Source organism: Prosopis cineraria, unplaced genomic scaffold (assembly GCF_029017545.1).
Source record: "Prosopis cineraria cultivar Desert tree isolate PC_DT_omini unplaced genomic scaffold, ASM2901754v1 PC1, whole genome shotgun sequence".
Classification (NCBI taxonomy): domain Eukaryota; kingdom Viridiplantae; phylum Streptophyta; class Magnoliopsida; order Fabales; family Fabaceae; genus Prosopis; species Prosopis cineraria.
This window is the reverse complement of record NW_026555332.1, coordinates 41,031,093-41,052,156: the sequence shown is the minus strand read 5'-3', so window position 1 is coordinate 41,052,156 and position 21,064 is coordinate 41,031,093. Positions and strand designations below refer to the sequence as shown.

Sequence of the window (21,064 nt, the reverse complement as noted above, 5' to 3'; positions counted from 1 at the left end):
TGAACTTCTTTAAGTCCCCAACAATATTATTGAGTCATTAAACTCTCATTAATGGCATTAAAACTCTTCAATGCCAAATTTGGATATTAATGGGGTTCAACAACCAAAAGTCCCAAAACTCAACATTTCTAGGTTCAAATACTTCAATCTAGTCCTATTAACTTTATTTGAGTCAATGGATTCAATCTTATAACCTATATAGACTGAAAATCATCTCCCACTATCAAAACCCTAATCAACAACTCTATAAATGTGGAAGAGATAGGAGGAAATGAGTGTAGGGTACTTATCTTTAGTACTTGGTAGCCTCAAAATACTACCAATATCACTCAAGAATAAACCCTAGCAAAGCTCCTCTTTGGCTCTCTGTTTTCTCCTTCTTCCCTTCTATTTTCATTCTCAATTCACGACTTAAAATTGTAGAAATTGGGCCATGCGTTGTGGTGGACACTAGACGCGTCGCAGTGTATGGCATAAAGAGGTCCCCTTCACGCCTCAGTTGTGTTTGTGTACCGTGGCGAACATGTTTCACGCCACAGCGTGTGGCATAGAAACACTTTTTTCTTGTTTTCTTCTTTTTTTGATGCCCGATTTGCCTGACTCCATACCAAACTCATAATTAAGGCTAAAACATGACCTAAAATCAGTTATTAGACCTCTTTAGCAATACACTATATCAATTTATTTAATTATCATAATTAAATTTAGTTAATTCGGGAATTAAAATTCAAAATGTTATCAATGTTGTATGTAATAACTTTTTTAGGATTTTAAATATGTTTTTTAGATTTTTAAATTTTTAAATAAAATATATATAGGGTTGGCTCTTCAGCCTTAAGGGCCAAGGTCAGATTGATCAAAATAGAACCCTAAGATATAATTGAGGCTTTACAGGCCAGCCCATTTAGGCCCTGGTCTTTCAAGGGTAGGCCTTAATTGACACCTTTAGTGGAAATCACAGATAATACCCATACATTACTCCCTTCATTAAAAATGCCTTAATGTAATTTATTTTTTTAAAGGTTGAATGTTAAAAAATATAAAGCAATTTTAGTATTTCAAGGTATAATTAATATGTTTTTTTAAAATACTCATAATAAACAAATCACTTTATATTTATTTTAGGCTAAAGTGCACATTTAGTCCTTTAACTTTACACAATATTATTTTTAGTCTGTTAACTTTATAAAGTGTTTTTTTTAGTTTTTTTAGCCCTAACACTATTAGTTTTATTCCAACAAATTTTTACATTAAAATTTTATATATTGATAAAATATTCTCAAATATTGACATATTAACTATAACTTTTTCAAAATAACAACGATTGGCAACAAAAACAATCATTTGAAACTAATAATACTAGGGTTAAAGGACTAAAATATATTTTACAAAATTAAGGGATCAAATTAAAATCTTATACAAAACCATAAGACTAAAAGTATATTTTAACCTTTATTTTAAAATAAGACACTCTATTAATTAAGGATAAATATAGAAAGATAATATTAGTTTGAAAATAATTAACTGTTTTATTAGAGATAAAATTTAATTAAAAATACTTTATATTTTTTAAAATAGGAGTATCATTAATTAGGGGCATTCATCTTGTACCTGTCTCGATTGGCTCAGTTTTGTCCTGATTATATTAGGACGAGTCTACTTCTGGTTCGTAAATAATCGAGACGGGATGGGAAAAGGGTTCAGGATGGGATGGGATACATGATTGCCCTTGGGACATCTCATCCCGTCCCGAATATTATATATATATTATTTATTATTTTATAAATATATATTAAATATATTAAATATATTAATATAATTTATACTTATATTAATTATATCAATTATAATTTCAATACGTACAATTCTTATTTAAAATTAAAATTTTTTTATATTGATAATTTTAATAAAATAGAGTTATAGACTTACGAAGTAAGCAGTATAGGGAAATATTTTTCTTTATAATGTATTAATTATGGTAATATAATTTATTTTTATATTTATTTATTCAATAACTTTTGTTTATATCATATTTTTAATTTTTTTTAATTTAACTAAAGAAGAAGAACAATGACTTAATATCGTGCCTGACTTGTTTGTTGTCGTTGCTCTTATAGCTTAGAGACCACTTATAATTGCTATTATAATGTGTCATACACTTATAGTTGTGATTAATGTAATTCAATAATTGACTTTAAATTGTTGTGATTTGTGTGCTCATATTATTGTAATTTTAAACTCAATAAATTATATAATTTAAAATTTTAATGTATGTTATTATCTAAATCTTTCTTTCACATTGTCCGATTTATTGGAACGACGGGACGTTTCGATCTTGTCCTAGTCCTGCCCAATTCTTAACGAGATGAGATGATTTTTAGGATGAGATGATTTTCAAGACGGGATGAGACATAAGATCAAAATTTAATTTTAATATTTTTTTAATATAGGACATTATTCCAGTCGCATCTCGCTAAGTCACTGTACAGTACCGCTACCTTGGTGGCACGAGAATTACAAACAAGTACCTGGTTCCAAATTCACAAATTACAAATACGCACCTGTGTGAAAATGCAAAAGCCAAAAATTACTTTAAAAAAAAATTACGAAAGTACAATTGGAGCTTGTACGTCACCATACATTTGTTTCTCCTGTCACAGGAAGGGTCTTTCTAGCCATATATATATATATATATATATATATATTAACGGAAGGATGTTGATTGGAATCTAAACGTTGAGTGTGGAGAGTGCACGTATTTGTTTCTTTGGCGAAGGATGGTAAATATGAATGAATGTAGTTGTTTCAATTGATCCCTCAAAAAAACAAAATTGAACTTTAAAGGGGAATTTTAAATGAGGACAAGAAATGTGACATAATTACTAATATGTCTTAAAAAATTATAAAATTTCAGTTCAGTTTAAAAAATAAACATAAAAATAATTTTAACTGTAAAAAAATTAAAATACCCTTGATCTATTATGTAAAATCACTAGTTAATTTTTTTATTTCACTTATTAATTTATCAATATTACTTGTAAATTACATCTATTTGTTAGACAAGCAGTAATATTAGTTATTAATTTATTAATTAATATACATTTGTCATGTTATTAAAAATATAGATATAGATTTATCGTATAAAAATGGAAAAAATTAATAATTTAATCTTGTAGTTATGACTATGTTAAAGAATAATTTTCAAATTCTAATTCAGCATAATATAATTCGTATAATTTTTATTAAGTTTAGTTTGTGAATTTTATAACTTGACGTAACTCAGTTCAAATAATTATAATCATTTAAAATAATGATTCCAACGTTAAAAAAAACTTAGCTCTTTATATTTTTATTTTTTGAGAGCTAACATTTCAAATAACTAAAAGTAAGATAAATACGCATTCGGTATGGAGTCATTAAATATCTTATAAAAGATCTCATATAATCTTGAGAACAGGTAATAAATGGTTCCCAAAATCCTATCTCAAAATGTATTCATATTTATGTTCTTTTGTTAAAATTTTAAGTTCCTAAATCAATCTAAATTTTTTCGGAAAAAAAAAAGATGAACAAAATAATGTACATACAATTTTAATAATTAATCAACATGGGATAGATTAAAGTAGTACTCCCTTCATTCGAAAATATAAAGTATTTTTTAAGAGTTTGATATTGAAAAATGTAAGGTATTTTTAGTCTTTTGAGATGTAATCATTGTCTTTTTTTCAAAAGTATTTCTATTGATAATGACTTTATAGTTATTATAGAGTATTTAATAGAGATAAATATAAAAAAATAGGGTTAGTTTAAAAGTAGGTAACTATTTTATTGGGGGTGAGATTCGATTAAAAATATTTTACATTTTTGAACGGAGGGAGTATAAAATTTCTTAATCTGTTAAATGGTTAAAAGATTTAAATGTTATCTATTAAATCCCAGAAGCAATCTCCAAATTTGATTTTCTTCCAATCGAAATAGATTAAAGGAACTTGTGATATGTTGCTATATTTTCTCTCATCTATCATAAGCGTACCTACCTTACCTGCATCTATAGTAGAAGTTTGCAACTGTGGATATAAATAAGTTTCTGTGACCTCCAAAACTAAGTGAAGAGATAGAGAAAGAGACCTGGCCGTGACAGGTTCAACTAAAGCCTAGAGGATTTGTCTCAGGAATATGATTTAAGCCTCACTGTATTAGGGGAATAATAAATATATGTATACATACTCCTGTAATCTTATTTATAAGACAAATTTAATATGTTTAATAAAATTAAAAAAATTTTAAAATTTATTAACTTTATCTAAAAATTTAATAATTTATCAACTTTACCTCTATTAAATATACATACTTTAATAATATATTTTTTCTCTCTAACATTTAATAGATATCAAATAAGGAAATTTGCAATAAAAATTTAAGGAGGTAACTTATAAATAGGACCAAAAAAATTATTCTCCCTTTGCCCTATAAATAGGAGCAAAGGGAGTATTGATAACAAAAATGAAGTGATTGTTTACTCTATTTGTTGAGAAAGTTATTCATAATTCATCTAATAAAAATATATTAATTCAATTAAATAAAATTTATATGTCATTATTTTTAATAAATTTATTTTTATAATAGAATGCTTATTTAATTCCTTACATTTTCTCTATCTAATATCATTATTGTCAAAATTAGTTTATATTTAATGTCATCTAAATGTCATACTTTTATTGAATGGAACATGGATGATGTGAATTATCAAATCTACCTAAAAATTTTTCTTGTTTGTATTAGCAATTCTAGTAATAAATAAATTAATATTAATCATTGACCATTAAGATAACAAGATAAGATTTTATTATAGCTAAAATGAGTTAATCAATATTCTGGTTTATTTATTAAGATAAATATCAGAGTCACCGAAAACTCAGTAAATATCTAATAAAAATAACAAATCTCTATAATCTTGAGAACATGTAATAAATGATTCTGAAAATCCATACCTCAATATAGCTATTCGAGATTGTGTGTACATGCAAGTATGAAGCACTTCGTTATGCTACTGTGCCACATGTATTTCACATTTTCATACAAGTGGAACAAGCAAATCATGCCATGCCAACTGTTGTTGTTATTGTTGTTATTGTTATATTATTTTTTCTATCAAATTAGTCGGAGAGATTATCATTTCACAGGCATTTTTATAGTAGGGGAACAAGTAAATTATGTCCAACTGTTTTTTTTTATTATATTTTTCTTGAAAATCACATGATTCTTTTTAGTTCGTTGTATTAAAAAGTAAAAATACTTAAATCATTCATTTTAATTTTGGAATCATCATATAATGTTTAAGTTAGAGATTGAATTCTTTAAAATTATGCATTCTAAAAAAATGATTAAAAATTCGATTCATAAAATTGATATGTATATGAATTTTTTTTTATCAACTCAACAAAACTTATGGCGTTATAATATTTTTAAAAAAATAATAAATTTATTATATTTCTATTAAGGTCTGGTAAAATATTAAATAAGTGCATGTAAAGACATGTTTGATTGCTATTATTTTTACAGTTTTATTTTGGATTATTTAAATGTGTTAAAATTATTCTCTTTATTTTTTTTTCAAGATAAAAAACAGCTGGTTTGTTTGATTTTGTTCTCAATTTTGTTTTCAAAAAATATTTTGTAAACAGAATTTTTTAAAATTATTTTTCAAAACAAAACAAAATGAAAATATTATTGATTAGGCTAATTTAAAACAATTTTAGAGTTAAAAAAAGGCTAATAGTGATAGTCGCATGCGGTTAATAATGATAGCATACGAATAGCAGTTGGCCGTAGCTAAAGGTAATTTACAATAGTTAAATAGTGTGTCTACCAACAGGGTTGGCTCTAGAGGTAAAAACTAATCCCTCACAACATAATAAATCAATATTCAGATTTTTATTGGAAGAAGTTTCTATATTTAATACTTGATAATATCTCAAGAGTTGTTTCCAATTAAAAAAAATACTTGTAACATGTGGGTAACCAAAAATGTAACTTGCCTTAATTTTTTTTAAAAAATAAGATGTTTCCGTTTTTATGTTTAAAAACAAAAAATAGAACATTCTTTAAAACAGTTTTTTGATCAAAATTTTCTAAAACATTTAAATTCAAAAGACTTATCCAAACAACTTTCTTATTTTTAAAAAATAAAAAGCAAACAGGTTAAAAAAACGTCTTGGAGCCGTTTCTTTCTTTAATTTTTTTTTAAAAACAAATTATTGGAAATCACCTCTAACTATGAGCTTGTGACTAACTACTACAACAAATTATCATAATTAGCCATTGGCGACTATCACTACTGACATTTTCTAATTTTTTTGGGAGAATTTTAAATAAGGATTAGGGATGTGACATAATTACTAGTGAATTCCAACAAATTTTAAAATTTCAATTCAATTTAGGGGGATAAAAGTAAAAATAATTTTAATTATGAAAAGATCAAAGTACCTTTCATTTATTATGCAGAATTATTAGTTATTAATTTTCTTGCTTAACATGTTAATTTACTAATATGAGTTACAAATTATATAAGTTGACATGTTAATATTTATATATAAGACTTGATATTAGTTGTTCAATTATAAAAAGTAATATCAGTTGTTAAATTACTAACTTTACTTATTAATTTACTAACATCAATTATAAATTATTAATAGGTATTGTAATTTACTAACATCAGTTATAAATTATTGACAGGTCTTATAATTTACAATTGATGTTAGTAAAGTAACAAATAAATTTGATTAATCGTTAGTTTCTTGTTGATTTTCTTCCTTCCCATAAAAGAAAATGATTTTGTGGATTGAAAATCTTGACTTACTTGGATTTTCTTTAGTAGTGCAGTTGGTAAAAAAAAAAAAGATTACACTAAATAAGTTATGTTATTTTTTGCAGCAAGCAAATCCACCAAGAAGGGTAACCATTCAACTACGTAGCAAGGGAACAATAAAAATTGGGAGAAGGTGCAGCCGTGCAGGCATGTATTTCACCTGGGAAAGTAGTCAAGAAGGAAAAATAAATTATGATTCTTGTGCTAATATATGCATCATTTTATAAATATTCATACCATTATGTAAGTTAGGATTCTTGTATTGTAATGTAATATAGTCTATGTTGTTAAGAGATGTAAAAACATGTTATTGTTTAATAATAAATGGACTTGTTAGTGTTTAATTGTTGTTCTTTATGCTTTAAGTTGATATGATTTAGTTATACCAATAACAATAGTGACCACTGAGAATATTCTTTAGTATATTCATAAAAAATGATCAAATTTTTAAAATATTCATTTGTATTTTCATAATATCTATAGGTATTTTTATGAAAAATGAGTAAATTTTGAAACATTCATTTTTGTTTTCAGAATACCATATGCATTTTCATGAAAAATGAGCAAATTTTTTAAATACCCATTTGCATTCTTAGAAAATCCATGTTTTTATAAAAAATGGGTAAAATTTTAAAATAACTACATTTTCATAATATGCTTTAGTGTTTTCATGAAAAAAGGAAAAAATTTTAAAACATGCATTTGTGATATCATGAAAACACAATGTTGGTGCAATATTCTAACCCTAAGTTTTAAGCCATATTTAAACATGCATTTTAGATATCCTAAAAATGCAATTTAGCTTCTATTTGTTCTAATAACCATTTTGGATATTTTAAAAATTTACACATAATGTCATATTTTATAATCACATATAGGTATCTTCAATCATATATAACTCTACTTTCACGATATAAAACCATACTTCAAGAAAATGTAATTATTCTTCCATTTATTTGAATACCCATGTTGAATATCATGAAAATGTAAACTTAATTATTGTCATGTATTAAGACAATATGCAAGTATTTTCAACAATATGTGATCCTTCTTTCATGATATGCAAGCAACCTTCAAGGAAATGCAATTAGCTTCTATTTATTTGGACATGCATTTGTGATATTTGAATATATGAAAGAAAATTGCATTTCATTAAAGATTAGTTGCATGTCTTAGAAGAAATATCGCATATGCATCCAAAGGTGTCCATAAAAGGGATTTTAACAAGGGATATTCAAATATAAAAAAATGATATGTGAATATATGGAAGAAAATTACATTTCATTAAAGATTAGTTGTACATCGTAGAAGAGATATCACATGTGCATTATCCATAAGGAATTTTGACAAGGAATATTTGAATATATAAAAGTGATATTTGAATATATGAAAAAAAAACATTGCATATGTTGAAGAGCAGTCGCATATCATGAAAAAATATTGCATATATATCCAAAGATGTCTATAAGGGATTTTAACAAGGGATATTCAAATATGAAAAATTGATATTATGGAAGAAACATAGCATATGCTTCAAATGTGCTTCAGAACACAATAATTTATCACTGAAGGACCTTGTTTGACATATTGACACTTGTAATATCCGTCTTGACATCACCAATACATAATCACAATTTCATCACATAATGGTGAATAGGAATCATTAAACCTCTACACTACTTACCTTAATCAAAAAGGGTTAAAATAATAAATTTTAAAACTTGGTGAAATGTTTGAGATTCCAAAACCCCTTAAAGATATGTTTGAGCCCAAACTAATAGGTTTTTAAAATTACAAAAGCATGGAATAACATAAAATCTAATCACATAAGAAAATAAGGGCAAAAAAAGTCATTTTTGCCCATCCTGGCATATATGCCATAGGTCGTGTGCCATATTCTGCTGGATGTGGCACAAAGAATCAACCAAACAAGGAATATTCAATTAACTTTAATTAGCAATTAGATTCTGAATCAAAAACTTAGGATGTTACAACACTGAAAGATCTTGTATTATTGACATGAAATTATTGATAGCAAAGGATTTTGTGACATGTTGACAGCAAAGGACCTTGTGCAATATGTTGACAACAAAGGACATTACTCAACTTTTTTTTTTCCTAAATCATAAAGGCAATCTAATCATTTGAAAATCTGAATTAATGTTAGGGAACGACCTAATGTTCCAAGTCTTTGTAAGCAAGCTCAAATCTTATGAAGTATTTTTTGACAATTTTCCCAAAAATTAAATGCATACTGGAGTTAGAAGTGAATATAGGCTAGGCCAAGTTAAACTTTGGCCAAATAAGTATGAGCTTGTGTGATAGGTTAAAGACTTGAACCTGGCCTAAAACTTATACAAGGTTTTTTATTTTCATAACTCAGACTTGAGCATACGTAAAATATAATCTAGCTTTTCATGGAACTTTATTTGAAATTACACTAATCTATAACAATATTAATTGAATATATAATCTAATTGCAAATGTATCCACAGTCCACTCCAATCTAAACGTTTATTCGAGTTTCTTTTATTGCAACTTGTAGGAATGGTTTAGTTGGAATTCTAAGCATTAGCCTATTAGCAAGCAATTCTCTAAATGGGTTTGGTTGAAGATATTCAGATTTGGATGCTAGTTGTTATGGAAAAACATATGCAAGTTAATATTTGAAGGATCTTACCTCACTATATCTGAACTGATTCATAGTATTCTTTATCATCTTCACGAGAATATTGTTGACAATCAACTCAAGCATATCATATTGCCTAACTCTGTCACAACAAAAAGTGTATGGACACCACAACCAGTCAATACTGTTCATATAGATGTGGATGTCTCAATTAATCCCTAGCAACATGTTGCTTGCAAAAGCCTTATTAGAGACTCTAATGGAGAATGGATCCAGGGGTTTTGTAGTGACTTGGGAGATGTCTCAGTCATAGGAGCAGAGTTACTTTCCATTAAAACTAGATTAGAGGTATGTCATCAACTTGGTTTTTAGAAAGTCCACTTTGTTTGGACCCTTTAAACGCTGTCAAATTTTATTAAAATAAACTATGTTAATAATCTATGGCGACAGTAAAAATCACTGCTAAAAGTTGACTTTCTATGGCAAAATTTAAAGTCGCTGTTAAAAAGGTGACTTTCTACGGCGGTAATATATAGTTGTCACTGATTGTCAAACTTTTAGCGACAACAAGTACATGTCGCCACTGAAGATCTAAGTTTTAGTGATGACTTTTTAGAATTGTCGTAGAAAGTGAGACTCTTAGCAGTGATTTTTTAGAGTCATCACCGATTATCGATATATTTTAAAATATGTTATAATTTCTTAAAAATCTATGTTATAATAAATATGTTGTAAGTTTCAGCAATGACATATAAGTCACCACTGAAAGTTAATAATAGATTCACTGTAGAAAGTAAGACTTTCAGCGGCAACATTTAAAATCATCATTGAAAAGTTTGATTTTGTATTATTATCATAATTTTTATTTTTTCATTTTTTATTTAATCTAATATTTAACATTTTAAGACATTAATTTGGTTGTATTATTGTAATTTTATATTGAATATATAAAATAACATAATGAGTTTTCATTTAATATATTTTATAGTTAAATTGTAACTTTCATATAAGATAAGGTTAAGGCATTATTTAATGTTAATGAGCCAGAATAAAAAATTAAGCCAAAATATATTATTTTATATTATTTTTTGTTATCAAATAATGTTTGGTTTGATTTAGTTCAACTACTTAGGCTAGTTTGGTTAATTGGTTTGGTCAATTAATAGTAAATCTAACTGAATTAACTAATGTATACCCCTATGTGAAGTGATAAATTCATTCAAAATCTAGTGTTTGATATTTTAATTTGAAATGCATATAATGCTGTAATGATGAGTCTTTGTTTTCAAATGTTTTATACCTAAGTTGATATTTTAAATAATAACACTACTTGTTTATAATAATTAGACGTGTGATAGTTAAATTTATTCATTCATAGAATGATATTTCATCTAATTTTATTTTTCAATTTAAATTTTACATTTAATATTAGTAACTTTAAAGTTTGATATTGATTTAGATGTTCTCAATTTGACGGCTAATGACAAGAAAGAGAAAGATAAAAAGAAGAAAAATGAGATATTTTAAAATTTTACTTTTAACTTTTACAATATATGAAATATATCTATGTATGTGATGCTATATGATTTATTTTTTTCTTTGTTTCTATTTTGCAACATAAATATAAAAAAATTAGATAATATAGTGTATAATTTTCTTATAAAATTATAATTTAAAAAAAAATTAATTAAAAAAGTAAAATGTAATGTAAAAACAAGCCAATTACATTACTTTAGAGTTATTGTTAATTAAAAGTAAAAATAAAATTTTAAATAAAACTAGCTAGAAAAATAAATAATTATGAACTATTGAATAAATAATTATGAAATATTTTATAATCATCTATATTTTTACTATTTATTTCTAGATTTTTTATATTATAATTATAAATATGAATATTAAAATAAATATTATAATAACCTCAAGAGGTAAAAAATTAAAAATAAATAATAGAAACGATATTGTATCAACTATATTTATAGTTTACTTTAGACAAAATAAAAATATAATTTTCAATTTTAATAAATTAAAAGAATTAAATTGAAGTGTTTAATGCAAGTAATGATATTTTATAATATTTAATATTTAAGATATATGTATGTTTGCATAGTTTAATAATATATATATATATACTCCCTTCGTTTAAAATATAAAGCATTTTTTGAGGAGTTAGATGTTAAAAATATAAGACATTTTTTAATCTTTCGAGGTGTAATTATTCTTTTTTTCAAAAGTGCCCCTATAAATAATGACTTTATATTTATTATAGGGTATTTAATGGAGGTAAATATGAAAAGATAAGGTTAGTTTGAAAGTAAACAACTATTTATTGAGGGTGAGATTCGGTTAAAAATGAACAGAGGGAGCATATATTTAATTAGGCAATAATAGATTGCAAATTTATTTCAGCTTAATGGCAAAATGTGGGACACAAAAGAATGAGGTCACAGGTTCAAATTTTGAAAAAGATAACTTGTGAAACGAAAATATAAATTGGTGACATGATGACATATGGCGTGAGGTGGGGGCGACATGTGGAGGGTGACATAGCACCATGTGAGTGAAACTAGCATTATTAAGTCATCGCTAATGTGTGGTTTTTTGTGACGACATTTGTCGCTACCAATTCTCTACTTTTAGCAGCAATTTTTATTATCACATATAAAATTAGCGATAAGAGTTCTCATGGTAATATTGTGGCGACTTTTTGTCGTCACTGAAAGTTTTGAGCGGCAACTTTTCAATTTTCAATCGTTGTTAAAAGTTAATTTTTTTGTAACGGTGGAATTATGGCTAAACCTAGAGATAATCTCCATCTCCTTGAATGTAGCTTCTCCATGCCGTAGTTCACCCGGGTCGGTCGCAACTAGAATTCCCAATGGAACAGGTTCTTAACTGAAATAGTTGGTTCAATGCTCCTTGTATTTTAGTCAGAGACATTTCGAAAAGATACAATTGTACTTATTATATTATTATTATAAAAATCAAATAAATAATATTTAATAAAAAGTATTGATTTTTTTCCTGTCAAAAAGTTCTAATTATTCTCATTGTAACATTAATTATCAAGCTGAGTTCATTATCCACATAAAAAAGAATAGTGAGATCAATAAAATATTAATTTATACTACATTAGCTTGTATTAAATTCCTTACACGGTTTCAGTTTTCACTTTCTCCTTTTCTTATTCTAAAGTCTAAAACATTAACAAACGTTAGTATCAAGACTTTGTGTAGTTTTAGACCATCAACATAATATCTTTAAGTCTTATTAAAAATCTCATTTATCATTTATAAAATTTTTATTAGTTTTTCACATTAACTATTCATATTATTAGTCTTATTTATATCTTTTTTGTTAAAAATGTATTGCCATCTCATATCATTATTAATATTCTATCTCAATATATAAGATGGGCTATGAGCACTTTGTCAATACTAATTTTCATTTAACTATTAAATTAATTTAATATTTTATTAGAATCACTATAAAATTATATAATTTTGTGAAAAATGATGAGTGCATTTTTTTTTTGAAGGAACAATTACACATGTTAGGTTTTACTAATAATTTTGCCTTAGGCCTCAAAATATCTTCACACGGCTCTGCGAGTACGAACAATGAGCAACATGGCGATGTTCATTGCAGCCGCATTGATGACAACTCTGATGAAGAAGCTTATAGATCCAACGATAATACTAGCTTTCCCGTCTTTGTTCTTTGTTAAACTTGAAGCAAAAAATGTCGAAACCAAGGCTGCGAAGTAAAGAGAAGAAGTGAACAGCGTTAATATCTGATCATCGTTTACTGTAATCTGTCTCTTTAAGATGCGCGTGCTTGTTCGCAAACACATGCAGGAAGAACTCTTTCAGAAAGTCGTCCACAGATGTCACGCCACCTTCATAAACATATAATAGATCATGAATGAACCATACGTATGTGACGGACCAAATAACTTTATACACGCACGCGCGCACATGAGCAGGATCAACTCACCGGAGACACTTACCAAGATCATAGCCGAAGAGAGAGCCACCCATAGCACCAACAATGCAAGAGAAGATGAAGTAGAAGCTTGTAATCTTGAGTTCATATAGATGAGCACTTTTGGCTCCAGCATTGGTAAATCCTCCACCGGCCATTATTTCTTATTAATATTTTCTTCGTAATGTGAATGTCTATGTCACCTCGCAGACGATCTATGGTTAAATACTAATGTGTTTTATGAGATGAAAACAGAAATTGGTTAAGTGTGATTCGTTATAGTTCGTATACAGCTTTCATTCAACCTTATTTAAGATCTAGTAAATAATTCTGAGCCAAACCTTTGAAAAATTACCTTATGTTTTCAAATATAATACTTTGAGAAAATGTCTTATACATTAAATGTACGGAATATATAATTATACAAAGGCAAAGATTTGAAATTAACATCTCAATATTTCAGGCGAAAAATAAGGTGAATAATGACAACATGATGCTGATTAAGAGGGGAGGATTCAGTGTTTCTCACATATGGCTGTTCAAAATTTATTAAAATCATTGACTTTCTTGAAAGCATAGGATGGTGACATGTGTGGACAAGTATTGGATGGCTGTAATTGCTACAGGTATTGAATCCAAGTCCTTATATTGAAGGTGAAAAAAGAATCTCATTAAAGAAAAATTAAAGTTCATTTATTTTTCAAAAAAAATGCTTGCGTTTTGGCAGTCGTTCCCACTTATAAAATCAAATGTACAATAGTTACTCTATTTTCCCCCGGTGATAATAGCCATTGTTGTTTGCTTCTCTCAAAATTAAAGTTCTATATTAATAATGAGTTACATTATACTCATTTCCCAAATTTTGTATCTGCACTAGTTAATCAAGCTCAAAAGCGTCTAGTTGAGGAAAGTTATATATGAAATAAAATGATTCAAAAGAGACAAACTCATTCAGCTTATTGAATCCAATTTTGAAGAGCCGTAGAGGATGGTAGATATTTTTCATTAAGTGTTAGTATTTAGATTATCTATAAGTTATAATAATTAAAACATTATAATCTTATAATATTTTTTAACAAAAACTAATTTTGCACTCCCTTGTTCAAATTGTAAGACACGTCTATCTTCTAATTGATCATATGTCACATGCCAATAAAAATAGTTATTCTCTTAATTCCATGAAAAATGACATATCTTTTCATTTTCGCCCTTAATCCTTTCATTATGTGTATTATGAAGAGTGAGAAGTGTTTGGTCAAATTGTATTTCTCATGCCTACATTAATTAAAATAATTTCAAAAAGTACCAAAAATAACCAAGTGGCATGTAATTAAGTTTGCCGTTATGTTCACTCATTTCTTTCTTTTCCTTTGGCCAACAACACTTAGTGCATGTTTATGCTTTATAAATTACATGATTTGCTGTAAATATTTTATATTTATTATGTTAATGTTAATATTAATATTGATATTGGCTGATGACATATACTCTCTCCCAGTTAACCTATTGCGTGCAAAACCAAGGATAGTTAAATGAAAGTTTAATAATTCTCAAATTAAATTAAATATATACAAAATTGCAATCCTTCCTCCCTTTCATGAGAGAATTTTGGGAGTAGTGCAGTATTCACAAAAGTTGACGGGTCAGCAAAGGTTTCTTCTCTCTCTCTCTGTTTTTTTTTTTTAAAAAAATAAGGAAGGCAAGCTTGGGGCTTGAGATTGCAAAAAGACGAGGGTATCTAGGCAGCCATTAGCCTATCTTCCTGTAAAAATACATAAGAATCAGCAAGGATATCATAACAAAAGCAATTTCTCCACCACCTCTGTGGCTATTTTGAGCTATCACATTTGCATATCTAAGGACATCTTGATATGCATGATGAATCTCAACCTCCACATTACCATATATAAAACTACGTGTGGCATTAATTTCAACTTTCCAATGATGATGACCACTGAATCTCGAAGAAGCATATTGACAGCGTTCAAAGAGTCCAAATGGCGGCAGGCTTTCTGAAAACTAAGTTGATGACATACCTCCAATCTGGTTTTAATGGCAAGCTAAGTAATTCTGCTATTATGACTAGAACATCTCCCAAGTCTCTACAAAACCCCTAGATCCATTATCCATTAGAGTCTCTAATGAGGCCTATGCAAGTAGCATGTTGCCAGGGATTAATTGAGGCATCCATATCTATATGAACAGTATTGATTGGTCGTGATATCCATATACTTTCTGTTGTAATAGAGTTAGACAATATGATGTGCTTGAGTTGATTATCAATAATATTCTCATGAAGATAATAAAGAACACTATGAATTAGTTCATATGCGGTGAGACGAGATCCTTTAAATATTGAGTTGCATATATTTTTCCATATCAACTAGCATCCAAGTCCAAATATCTTCAACCAAGCCCATTTAGAGAATTTCTTGCTAGCAGGCTACTGCTTGGAATTCCAGTTGAACCATTCTTGCAAGTTGCAACAAAAGAAACTAGAATAAAAGTTAGGAGAAATCAAGTTTTGCCGAAATTCATGACAAATAAGACAATCACATATAATGTGTACAACACTCCCCTCTCTCTGACACTCAAAAGGATAATCCCTAGTAGGGGAGAGTCTAGGTTGGATCTTAGCTAGTGAGTTAATAAGAATTCTCCCAATAAAAGCTTGCCAAAGAAAAAAAAATGAATTTTTTCCGGCACTAGCCATTTCCAATACTTCTTTCATAGAGGGTTTGAAGGAGCTGTTTTATTATGAAAAACAAAATCATATGCAGATTTGACATTGAACCTGCCATCAAAAGCAACTCTCCAAACAAAAGGAATCACTAGTGTAACAGTTAGATAGAGTCATACGGCAGATTTTAACTACCACCTAGTCTGGTAAGAAAGCTCTCTAAGCATTAATATCCCAAGAACCATCTAACTTGACAAAATCCTTAACAGTGGCAGTAGGATTGAGGAGATGAAGATTTTTGTCAACCAAGGTCAAGAGAGGCTTATCAAGTGGAGACCATAAACCCTACCAACACTTCGTATCAAGGACACTACCTAGTTTCCTACCAATTCCAGCATAAAAAAGGTCTCAAATAGCTGTGATTCCCTCCCAAATTCTAGAAGAAGAACGCTTCTTACAAACTGACGGGATATGATGACCACCACATCTATATTTTGCTTTTAAGCACTTAACCCATAGGACATCAGATTGGGTGAGTAGACTCCAACAAAACTTCATAATAAATGCAATGTTCTGACTATATAAATCTTTAAACCCCAGACCTCCATGTTGCTTGCTTTCTTTGGCTATTTTTCAGGAAATAAGATGTATCTTGCGTTTCTCCAGTTTATGAGACCATAGAAACCTCTGGCTATAGGCCTCAATTTCCTTGATAATGCCCTTAGGAAGAAGAATCGTCTACATATAATAGCAGGGAAGAGCTAATAAGACAGATTTGATTAGAACTGATCGGCCTGCCATATTTAGGAATTTTCTTTGCCAAGAAGAGAGCCTAACAAAGGTTTCTTCTATGATAAGATAATTGCTAATCGAGCCCTTGGAGCTCTAAAAACTTAATAAATAATAGAGCACAATAGCGTCTTGCAATCCATGTAATCGACCCCACCTAGTGAGATAAAGGCTTGTTGTTGTTGTTGTTGTTGTTGCCCTTGGAGCTCGGACCTATTCATAGCGTTGACCATCCATAGACTCTGTTTTTTGTCAGGAGTGTATATGCCTAAGCGTTCTAATAAATTAATTTGAATGATTGAAGTTTAACTTTCAATGATGTTATTTAAATTATACTCTCTTCCTTTAGTATTGTAAGAAATTTTTAACTAATTTACATTCTATAATTAAAATTATTTTATTGGTATAATAATTAAAATTATTTTTAAAAAATTATATTAATTATGCACCGAAAGACTCAAAATATCTTCTACTTTTTAACATGATATTAAAAAAAAAGTGTCTTGTGATACTAAATGGAGTGAATAGAGAGGAAAAATAAAACATGAAATTAAAATGAATTTTGTAATTTTCTGGACAATCAATATAAAATCCCACGCAAAGAGAATTAAATGCCATTAGTGTTCCCTCCCATGTTATCCCCCCCCCCCAGCCGGCGGAACACGGGCTGGCATTGCTGATTCACACAAATAGAAAGCCACGCCTTACATTGGGTGGCTGGGCTGCCTCGGACGCACAATCAGATTACTCTTTAAGCATCTTTAGGAATTGGCCTTATTCATCGAACAATACGAACAAGCTCATGATCACGATGAAGAATACCTAGGTAGTATTATAAAGCGACTGGGCGGGATCATCCTCTGCATATCTTCTCCAGAACCAGTGGTTTTGAAACAGTAGATAAATCTCCTCGATCGGAACTTTCTTAGTTTCCGGTAAAAAGAAAAATACGAACGTGCTCATGATCACAATGAACCCTCCAAACAACAAGAATATTCCATATTTGAGATGGCATAGTGAGACCAGGAAGAACTGTGCCACCAACGCCGTGAAGATCATGTTCACACACACCACTACACTCTGTGCTGACGACCTTATCTCTAATGGGAAAAGCTCACTTGGAACTAGCCAACCCAATGGACCCCATGATCTTCCATACGCCAACACAAACAAGAATATCACTATCACCAGAAATATACTTATCCCTCTTGACAGTTGTTTCCCTCCTCCAAACTCTAATGCCAAAACTATCGCCACCGCCACCTATGCATGTAAATTATCAAGTTAATATTTGTAAACAATCTTGTAACAATTAACAAAACTAGGATTAACATATAAAACATATATGGAAGAGTTGTAAGATTACCAAGCAGATTAACATTTCAGCACCAGCTTCCAAGAATAGGGCTCTTCTACCAAACTTGTCGACGACAGCCATTGATATGAGAGGAGCCACGACGAGGGCAACGCTGGTAATAACAGAAGAGTACAGTGAAGCTCCATTCCCAAACCCTAAACTCTGAAAGATGACAGGAGCATAGAAGAGGATCGAGTTATTCCCGGTTAGCTGCTGGAAAGCCGGGATAGCTATCCCTCCAATGAGAAGTTGGGGTCTGTTCCTTCTTAGCAATAGGTTCTGGAATGGGTTCTTTATGGCCTGAGCTTCTCTGCTTGCCTCAATCAGATCTTCGAATTCTGCGTCCACGTTAGCGGTGCCTCTGATCTTCTCTAGTATGGTTCTTGCTTCTTCCATCCTGCCTTGTTCGACGAGACTGTTTGGTGTCTCTGGGCACAACACGCCTCCTATGAACATTAATGTTGCAGGAACTGTGGCTAAACCTAGAGATAATCTCCACCCCCAAGGATGTAGCTGCTCCGTGCCATAGTTCACCAGTGTTGCTACCAGAATTCCTATACAAGTTGTTAATTGAAATAGTTGGTTCACCGCTCCTCGTACTTTAGCTGGAGACATTTCAGAAAGATACAAGGGAACAGCCTGCACTATTTTGTCAACAATTCATATATGTAAGCATGACAATATAATTTAAACATCTATTAAAATCTGCATATTTTCAATTTTAGCCTAAAAATCACTCGCGTCTTCGCATAAGATATGGAACGTTCATATCATATGTAATGAGATTAACGCCTACTTTAGCGTTAGAAAGAAAACTAAAAAAAGTACTCTATTGAATAATCTTTGTTTACTACACACATCTTACAGGATTAAAGAACAAACACAAAGAACCTATATTCTGTAAAGTATTTATGATATTTAAGAGCTTTTGTTTGTGTGGGTGTTATGTTTCTAACATTTTGGGCAACTGAAATATAAAATTCATCAATAACATTAGTCTTTCAAATTATTTATTGAAATTAAACCAGACTAGCCATCTGAAATGTCATGGCACTTTCTCAAGACTTAAAGCTCTTCAATCCCCTTTCCCTTAAGAATTATTGCAAACTTATGTGTTGTAAAATAATTTCTTTTTAGTAATTGATCTTTTTTCGAAAAAAGAAATTAAATATCATGGCACTTAATCTGTCTTCTTGATGATCATATCTTGGTTTCATCAAAGGAGACGTTTAAAAGTAACAAAAGATTGAATCTATATTGTCCTATGCTTGTTGAAAATTTCCAGTCTTTCCCAATTATGATCAGAATCACGCTGCATATATAAAATCATACATATGTCATTTAAACACGATCGAAAGTGGCCTAATTTGTGTTATGTATTGACAAGTGAATGAAACATACCTGGTTACCGAATCCGATGCCAACGCCGAGAAGGATACGGCCGATGAGCAACATGGCGATGTTCACTGCAGCTGCGTTAATGACAGCTCCGACGAAGAAGCTTATAGATCCGACGATGATGCTGGCTTTTCTGCCCTTGTTCTTTGTTAGACTGGAAGCAAAAAATGTCGAAACCAGGGCCGCAAAGTACAGAGACGAAGTGAACAATGTTAATATCTGATCATCGTATTTGCAGTAATCTGTCTCTTTAAGATGCGCGTGCTTTTTTGCGTACACATGCGGGAAGAACTCTCTCAGAAAGTCGTCCATCGACGTCACACCACCTTCACAGATATCAAAATCATGAATGAACCATGTACACACACACACACACACACGTACTGGGACTAACCAATTAATTATATATATATATATATATATGAGCAGGAACACACCGGAAACACCGAGATCATAGCCGAAGAGAGAGCCACCCATAGCACCGACGATGCAAGAAAAGATGAAGAAGCTTGTAATCTTGTGCTGGTATAGATGAGCCCTCTTGCCGCCAGCACTGGTAAATCCTCCACCAGCCATTTTTTAAGAATCAATTTCTTTGTAATTAATGTCAATGCCTGTGTCAACCTACGAAGGAACTAGGGCTAAATACTATTGTGTTTGTAGTGAGATAGAATTTGAAAACAGAAAATGGCTGAGCAAGAGTGCTTGAACTTTATGTGCAGAGCTGCGTTCACAAAGCTTATTGGTTATCTGTTTGAGAAGATGAAACAGAAAGGGAAATTAGTTTGGCTTGATTTAGGAAAACAGCCTCGATCGCTGAAGACACTTGACTTTTTCTTTGCCTTAGAACTCGACAACACCTTGTCTTACTCCCCTGTCTTTCTCCTCTTTTCTTAATTTCATCATCATCATCATCGTCATCATCATTATTATTATCATTATTATTATTATTATTATTGGTATAATTCTTCTTTTCTTCTTTTGAAACTATAGACAAATTTTAATTACCGCAAAATATGAAAAACAAATAAAAAATAAATTCATATTCATTTTTTTGTTGTCCAAGGTATCCTAATAATTAGTAACCATGAGATTAATATCTGGAGGAATTTAAGAGTCATTTAGATTGTCTTCTGCCAAGCAATGCTTTTTCATACATACTTTCAGAAATTGAGCTCTAAATTGATAGCTATATGAGGCCGCAAGCATCTACATCACACCCACTTGGTATTTATATTCATGATTTATTTAACAATTACATTAAAAAATACTATATCTTATAATTTTATACGTAAGTTGGTCCATTCGGTGTGTGTGGGTGTGATCATTTTTTCATTTATGCATAGGTGTGTGAAGATA

At 29.7% G+C, this 21,064-nt stretch overlaps 1 protein-coding gene across 1 annotated transcript; it reads right to left on the bottom strand.

Moving 5' to 3' along the window:
- Positions 1-17,599: 17,599 nt before the first annotated feature.
- On the bottom strand, positions 17,600-20,414 carry LOC129313421 (sugar transport protein 14-like). The gene is made up of 4 exons (XM_054956540.1): positions 20,143-20,414; positions 19,709-20,031; positions 18,317-18,946; positions 17,600-18,213 (listed from the first exon to the last, which is right to left on the bottom strand). The coding sequence occupies exons 1-4, from the start codon at positions 20,279-20,281 to the stop codon at positions 17,773-17,775; spliced, it is 1,533 nt and encodes a 510-aa protein (XP_054812515.1). The 5' UTR covers positions 20,282-20,414; the 3' UTR covers positions 17,600-17,772.
- Positions 20,415-21,064: the final 650 nt, after the last annotated feature.